Below are 7,531 nucleotides of genomic sequence, written 5' to 3'. Positions count from 1 at the left end.
TGCACCGCCCACACTGGTAACACTGCTCTGTATCTTTATCTACCTGAGCTAAGCGTATCAGGAGAGGCTTATAGGCGAGGATCACCTGTCACCACTCTGTGTACACGGGGATACTGTTAATTAACCTTTATCTTGCCTGACGTCATGTTTGTGAAATCCACGAAAACAGATGAAGCGAGAAATATACAACCCAACCGTCGAGTCAAATAATCAGACCATTCTCTTTTTATGTAGCTCCTCGTTGGTCTCCTTTTATTCAGATAAAGAAGAAGCAGAAAAGAAAAAGAAGAAGAATAAAAAAATAAATAGTTGTAGTAGTAGTAGTAGTAGTAGTAGTAACGGTGAGGTAAAGTAACGAAAGGTAGAATGAAAAGATAGAAGGAGGAGGGATCGAGGAGGAGCGGGGAAAAAAACGCAGTAAAAAGAAACTCAACACCCAGTACACCAAGTAGAGAGAGAGAGAGAGAGAGAGAGAGAGAGAGAGAGAGAGAGAGAGAGAGAGAGAGAGAGAGAGAGAGAGAGAGAGAGAGAGAGAGAGAGAGAGAGAGAGAGAGACAGAGAGAGAGAGAGAGAGAGAGAGAGAGAGAGAGAGAGAGAGAGAGAGAGAGAGAGAGAGAGAGAGAGAGAGAGAGAGAGAGAGAGAGAGAGAGAGAGAGAGAGAGAGAGAGAGAGAGAGAGAGAGAGAGAGAGAGAGAGAGAGAGAGAGAGAGAGAGAGAGAGAGAGAGAGAGAGAGAGAGAGAGAGAGAGAGAGAGAGAGAGAGAGAGAGAGAGAGAGAGAGAGAGAGAGAGAGAGAGAGAAGAGAGAGAGAGAGAGAGAGAGAAGAGAGAGAGAGAGAGAGAGAGAAGAAGAAGAAGAAGAAGAGAGAGAGAGAGAGAGAGAGAGAGAAGAAGAAGAAGAAGAAGAAGACTATGTAGATGAAAAAGAAAGGAATCAGAAGAAGAGGAGGGAAAAGTGATTGAAGAAGAGGAAGAAATAGCAAAATGACAACGAAGATAAAAAAAAATAGTGAACAAAAGACGAAGATGAAACAGAAGGAAAGCAGAAGAAGAAGAGAAACTAAAGGTGATAATATATTCGTAGCAATGATTTACTCAATACACGAAGCTACCGGCAAATAACCTCAAATATACGAACCTTCATTTAAATAATATTATCACCAGAATGAAGGGAGTCAACAAACCAAAACAAAACAAAAACAAAAACAAAAACATATACATTAGGAAGGCGATGAGAGCTCTATACGAAACCTCAAACACATTAAAAAAACAAAACAAATGAACATATGAACATTCCCAACAGCCATTTCACAACACGGAATTTGTATGTGCGTAAGATAGGGTTGAGTGACTCCCGCTCTTCCCCCCTCCTCCCCGTCCCCTTCCTTCCACGAACACTAACGAAATTGCAGAGATAAGAGCGATACCGTATCTGGCCTGGACGCTATCACAGGGGGAGGAGGAGGAGGAGGGGAGAGAAGGGGAGAGGTATATGTGTCAGTCTGTATCAGTGGAACTACCATTGGTGTAAGGAGAGGAAGGCGTTGTGGAGTTTGGTGGAACGTGGAAGGAAATCAGAGTAGAAGTAGTGGTAGTATATCCTGTGGTGTTAGTTATTAATCAAGAGGTAAGTGTTTGGTAAGGCTTTGTTGTATTAGTTTTACGTTAGACATATTCCGTTGGGTTGTCCTTGCGGGAATGTTCAATCTCTTCTGTTTTACATCTCGTTTTGTGGTTCTTTTGATGTTGCCTTATATATTCTCTCTCTCTCTCTCTCTCTCTCCTCGTTGCTTAATCAAATAAACAACTCTCAATTTCTGTCAGACGTTGGTTCTTATTTCTTCAATCCATTCCTAATTACTTTTTTTTATCTTTCACACCTGTAAATAAATACCTGAGTTTTTTTGTGTGTGTACCTTCTTGTGGCATTCAGTTAAGGGATATCTATATATTAATTCATCCTTCTATCTATCTATCTACCTATCAATCTATTTATCGATATGTCTAACTACCTGTCTCTCTTTTTGTATTCATTATATGTTTTCCAATCAATCAATCGTTCTTTCTTTCTTTCTTACTCATCAACATTCTTTGTTCATCTGTTTACATATTTTTATCAGCATATCAGTTCGGTCATTAATCGGCCATACCGCTGAATAGTCAATCAGTCAGTCATTTGGTTGGTCAGCCAGTTAGTCAGAAGTGAATCAGTGAATCAGTCAAACAGTTAATCAGTCAGTCAGTCAGTCCGTTAATCCGTCAGTCAGTCAGTTAATCAGTCAGTCAGTCAGTTAATCAGTCAGGCAGTCAGTCAGTTAATCAGTCAGTCAGTTAATCAGTCAGTCAGTCAGTCAGTTAATCAGTCAGTCAGTCAGTTAATCAGTCAGTCAGTCAGTCCGTTAATCCGTCAGTCAGTCAAGTATTCGGAAAGTCACCTGATTTCCGGCTCAGTCCCTATACACCTGTTTTTACTCCCACTCTGCCTGATTTTTCAAACGTCGTGTCAGTCTTCATCAACGATAATGTGTCTGATTTCTTTTTCCGGGCGTGATTAGTTGGTTTTGTTAATTTTTACATCGCATTTAACGACTGAGTTTGTAATGTTTCGACTTAACTGTGAAAACCCAAAACTTCTAACTAACTCCGTCCCAAAAATGGAATTGAAAAGCCAAACTAGCCACGTAACTTAATATATACTAATACGACGTGTAGAGAATCTGGCGTTACTATTCCTCTTACTCTCAGGGTTGAAGCAGCAGTGTTCTGGCCGCCATGAGGACTGCTACCGCTTGCCTGTTTATCGTGGGCGCCCTGCTGGCAGAGGCACCGAGATGGGCAGCAGGTGAGAAGAGTATTCCTATTAATCAACGTACGGTCACCTATTGATACCCCGTTCCAGTGTCTGTCAAAGCTAAGGTCCTTATTCTCAGACGCTTTCACCTCTCACATCATTTTCTAAAACAAGATTAATCGAGTTTTCATGCGTGTTTTTATCACGTTGAAGGTACAGAAGCTTTGGAGAACTATCACAAGGGTCACAAAACTACCAATGGAAATGCCAACAACTCCCACGAAAGCCTTGTCAAATGAGTGTGCCTTGGCTACGGAATGTTTGAGAATATGGCCTTTTTATTCATCTATTTATCTAACTAACTACCTGCGTATTTATCTGTATTCATATATATGTTTTCCTATCAATCAATCTCTTTTTCTATTTAGATTTTTGTTCTTTCTTATTTACTAATATTCTTTGTTCATCTGTTATATCTACTTGTTTTTTCATCAATATATCAATTCAGTCATTGATCATTTCACTAGTCATTCAGTTAATCATTTGGTCAATCATTCAACCTCCTCCACCGCCACCTCCTCCTCGTCATCATCATCATCATCATCCTCATCTTCTTCAGGGGACTCGCTGCGCTGCTACACTTGCAGCACGAGTGAAAATGATGAGACGTGCCTCCACGACCCTGACGGTGTTACCAGCAACGCGCCAATCACCAACTGCGAGATGGAGGGGACGGTGTGTTGCATGATCCGCCGCGTCAACTACGCCGAGGACGAGAGTAAGTGACATTGAGAGAGAGAGAGAGAGAGAGAGAGAGAGAGAGAGAGAGAGAGAGAGAGAGAGAGAGAGAGAGAGAGAGAGATCTTTCTTTTACTTGATCTACCCATTTTCTTCTTATTTAGTGTCTTCCGAGTCCCGTTTTTGCCGCCTTTCTGTGCGATATATGAAGACGTTTTCTATTCATACTCGTTGTGGTGATCATGAGTGTTCTTTCTGCAAGTGAGGCTAATACATGTTTTTCTTTATTTTTATTTTGGCTAAGAAACCAACGATGAAGACTCCTTCAGTTACTCCATACACTTTTACATTTTCTTATAATTCTTTATGATAAACTATATGAAATTTAATCCACACGCCTTCCTCTCCTACTCCCTGCCTCCCTTCCTCCATCTCTCCTGTTTCACACGTTACCTGCCTTTCTCTCTCCTAAGTGTCGACGTGATTTTTATTTACGTTCGGCCCATAGCGCCGGTAGGCTTTCATGACGGAGCCTGCTGGTGGGCCCCAGCCTCGCAGGCAAGTGTTTTATAGAGGCGTCATTCTAACTTGACTCATGCTGTCCCCACCCCCGCCCCGGAACTGGGATGGAGGGAATACAAGAGTTGTGTATATATTCGAATACGAATAGGCTACGTCAAATTCCTAGGAATACGAATACAAATTCGAATACACTGAAATGATTTTTATTCGAATACAAATACGAATACTTCTTGAACGTATTCATGAATACATTCATGAATACTTTTCATTGAAAAATACCTTCTCGACGTAACTGGATATAGCACCGTCTAAAGTTATGCAAACAGTAAAATGAGCTCATGAACCCATTACACGTCCGACCTGGAGGCTGGAGTTGTAAGGAACAGCGGTTGTTATTTTGAATAATAAATTTTGAAGTATTCGTCAGATTATTCGCAGAGTACGAATAATTTTCCCTTGCATTTGAATACGAATAAGAATACTTTGATTTATATCAATAATCATTCGAATACTAATACGAACATACCCCAAAACGGTATTCGAATGCATTCGAATAAGAATATCGAATACGGATACTCCATCCCTACCCCGGGGGTCATTTTTGATCCTCTTTAGAGTTTATCTAGAGTCCGAGTTAGTAAGTGATCTTCAGGATAGCATGTGGGTCATCTTAGACCACTCGGTGATGACTGAAAATTGTCAGCTTGCTTGAGCCCCGGCCCTCCATGAAACCGCGACCGCCTCCCCTAAATGATGAGAATGTGATTCATCTATCTCCATTTCCTTCCTTCTTTCATTCTACTCACCCTGCCACACTACTTCCCTTTTCCCCATCCTTCCCCCTAAACTTCCTTCCTTTCTTAATTTCTACCTCTCCTTTTCCTTTCTTTTTTTTCCTATCACGGTATTCTATGCATCCTGCCTTTCCCCTCTCTTATTCCCCTTCTTTTGTTTTTTCCCATCTCCCTTCTTTTCTTTTTTCTTACTGTCCTTTTCTTTTTACAGCGGCACTCTGCTCATCCTGCCTTTCCCCTCACTTTTTTCCAACCTTTTGTTTCTTCGCACCTCTTTCCTTCTCTTCTCTTCTTTTCCTACTTCTTTCCTCTTTTCCTCTTTTTTCCTCCTTTTTTGCCTTAACCGCTGATTCCTTTCCTTCTCCCCCAGCCAAGCTACACTCGTTCGCCAGGATGTGTGTTGACAACTGCGCGAAGGATGGTTTCCAGGAGTACCCTGACCCCACCTTCATCACCTACGAGACTATCTGTAGCACCCCGGAGTGTAACGTGGGCCCAGGAGACGAGCCACTGTCGGGTACGTGTGTTGTTGTTGTTGTTGTTGGTGGTGGTGGTGGTGGTGTGTGTGTCCTTGATGACTGTTTAATGATCACTTCTCTGGGTACTATTAATGTTACTTTCGCAGCTATTTAATTTTCTTTCCCCTCACGGTCCGGTTTCGGTAACACTGACGTAAGGTAGAAAGAAAAGGAATGAGGAAAAATGAAAACTGGTCTTGTACGGGAAGGATTTGTTTATGGAGGCAGGAAAAAAAGAAGAAAAATGAAAACTAATCTTGTACGGGGACGGTTGCGTAGTTAGGTAGACAGAAAAGTAAAGAGGAAAAATCAAAACTGGTCTTATATGGCAAAGGGTTGTGGTACCTCCGAATACTGACAGTAAGTACGCATTTACATTTCACCTACTGCCCCTACTCCTCATGCTAGTACTTTCTCTACTCGTCATGCTAAAATGTCCCATATAGTTCATTCATTCCTGTTCTTGTTTTGGCTAACGCTTCATAACTATCAGGTCTAGTATCAAAATTGACTGCTCCTTCGGCCACCTCTTCGGATTATTTACAGGACCAGCGAGTAGCGGGCTTTTCTTTTTATTGTTGTTTCCTTTTTTTTTTGTGCCCTTGTGCTGTCTCCTTTGCTGTAAAAAAAAATAATGATGTTTTGAATAACTAAGTACATGCCTTCTCTGGCCAACTCGTCCGAAGGCTTAGGGTCCTGATCGTCTGTGTCCCTCAATGGAGTATGCGTCCCCATGTGTGTCGGGGGAAGGGTGGGGTTGGGGGGTGGGGTTGGGGGTTGGGGGGGGTTCTCCACTTACACATTTCCTCTAGAGTTGAGTCAAAAACCATTCACCTCATCAACTCCTCTCCTATAAATGACAACCTTCAATCTCTGAAAATCTGCTCTCTTAAAATCTGCTGAAATGTTGTTTCCACTGATGTTTTTTATTGTTATTTTCATGTCCGCAGCTCTCCTAAATTTGTTGCCTCTATGCATTTTTTGGATATATTTGTAAGGAGGGAGGGAGGAAAGAAGGGAGGTTATACATAAGTTGAATGACCTGTAGGAGACTTATACATAATGAGGCTTGTGTAAGTAACGTCATACCACCCCTACCACTACTACTACTACTACTACTACTACTACTACTACTATATCTACTTCTTTTCCTAGTAGCAGAATCAAAGCAGACCAAGGGGTAAACAAAGTAACGAAACACACAAAGAAAACAAAACTAACGTCTACAACATGACCCCATTCACTACTACTACTACTACTGCTACTACTACTACTACTACTACTGCTATCTTTGCAGGCCAAGGTCCGACTGAGGCCAAGGACAACGAGATCTGGGGAATAAAAGGAGACCGTTCGGGTGCAGGATCCCTCAAAATATCCTTCACATTCCTGACAGTCCTGCCCGCCCTCCTCCTCCTCCTCAGACAACAGAACTAGAAGACTCTGCTCCTCTGCTTCCTCTTCCTCCTCCTCTTCGTCTTCTCTTGGTTTCTCCTCCTCCACCTCTGCTTCGTCTCTTCCTTTTCTTCCTCGTCTTCTTCTCCTTTGTCTTGCTGGTTTTCTGCAATACCTTTTTTTCCTACACTTTAGACCTATTTGGCAGAGTCACTTTTTCTTCAGTTCCTCTTATTCACTTTTTTCCTCTTTGTCTTTTTTTCTAGTCTAAAAAGGTGAAAAACCAGCCTCTCCACTTTCTTCCTCTTTGCCTCCTCCTTTTCTTTCTGGATGGAACTGAAAGACTAATTCCTTCTCTTCCTTTTCATCTCCTTTTCTTCTCCTTGTTGTTTTTGTTTTTGTTTTTGTTTTTGTTTTTGTTGTTGTTGTTGTTATTTTCTTCTGCTTTTTCTTTTCTTTCTTCTTCTTCTTCTTCTTCTTCTTCTTCTTCTTCTTCTTCTTCTTCTTCTTCTTCTTCTTCTTCTTCTCCTCCTCGTTTAATTCATACAATATTTCATCTTTTTTATCATTTGTCGTTTTCAAAATAAAGTTATCGAAAACCATGTAATTTGTTGTTCTGTTTTTTATTGCAATTATTTTTGTAAAGGTAAAATCGAATGTTCAAAATGGGTTTAACAATTATTATTATTAGTATGCCTTAAACTAACTATTTTCACAGCATTAATCACACAAATTGTATTTACGCCAGGTATCTCCTCCTTGTTACGTAAGCAAG

General features: G+C 41.1%; 1 protein-coding gene across 1 annotated transcript; it reads left to right on the top strand.

Moving 5' to 3' along the window:
- The first annotated feature begins 1,460 nt into the window (after positions 1–1,460).
- Positions 1,461–6,810, top strand: LOC126996088 (uncharacterized). The gene is made up of 5 exons (XM_050856183.1): positions 1,461–1,625; positions 2,744–2,840; positions 3,409–3,567; positions 5,214–5,360; positions 6,659–6,810. Exons 2-5 carry the CDS (start codon positions 2,771–2,773, stop codon positions 6,796–6,798), a joined length of 516 nt encoding a protein of 171 aa, XP_050712140.1. The 5' UTR covers positions 1,461–1,625; positions 2,744–2,770; the 3' UTR covers positions 6,799–6,810.
- Positions 6,811–7,531: the final 721 nt, after the last annotated feature.

The sequence above is a fragment of the Eriocheir sinensis genome, chromosome 9, assembly GCF_024679095.1.
Source record: "Eriocheir sinensis breed Jianghai 21 chromosome 9, ASM2467909v1, whole genome shotgun sequence".
Classification (NCBI taxonomy): domain Eukaryota; kingdom Metazoa; phylum Arthropoda; class Malacostraca; order Decapoda; family Varunidae; genus Eriocheir; species Eriocheir sinensis.
The sequence above is the reverse complement of the archived record's forward strand: the minus strand, read 5'-3'. Positions and strand labels throughout refer to the sequence as shown.

What these genes read in the sequence shown, in the direction of transcription:
- LOC126996088 (XM_050856183.1), top strand. Translation starts at nt 2,771, where the DNA reads ATGAGGACTGCTACCGCTTGCCTGTTTATCGTGGGCGCCCTGCTGGCA. An exon ending in GGCACCGAGATGGGCAGCAG is followed by an intron (nt 2,841 to 3,408) that starts GTGAGAAGAGTA and finishes CATCTTCTTCAG; the next exon opens with GGGACTCGCTGCGCTGCTAC. An exon ending in AGGAGACGAGCCACTGTCGG is followed by an intron (nt 5,361 to 6,658) that starts GTACGTGTGTTG and finishes CTATCTTTGCAG; the next exon opens with GCCAAGGTCCGACTGAGGCC.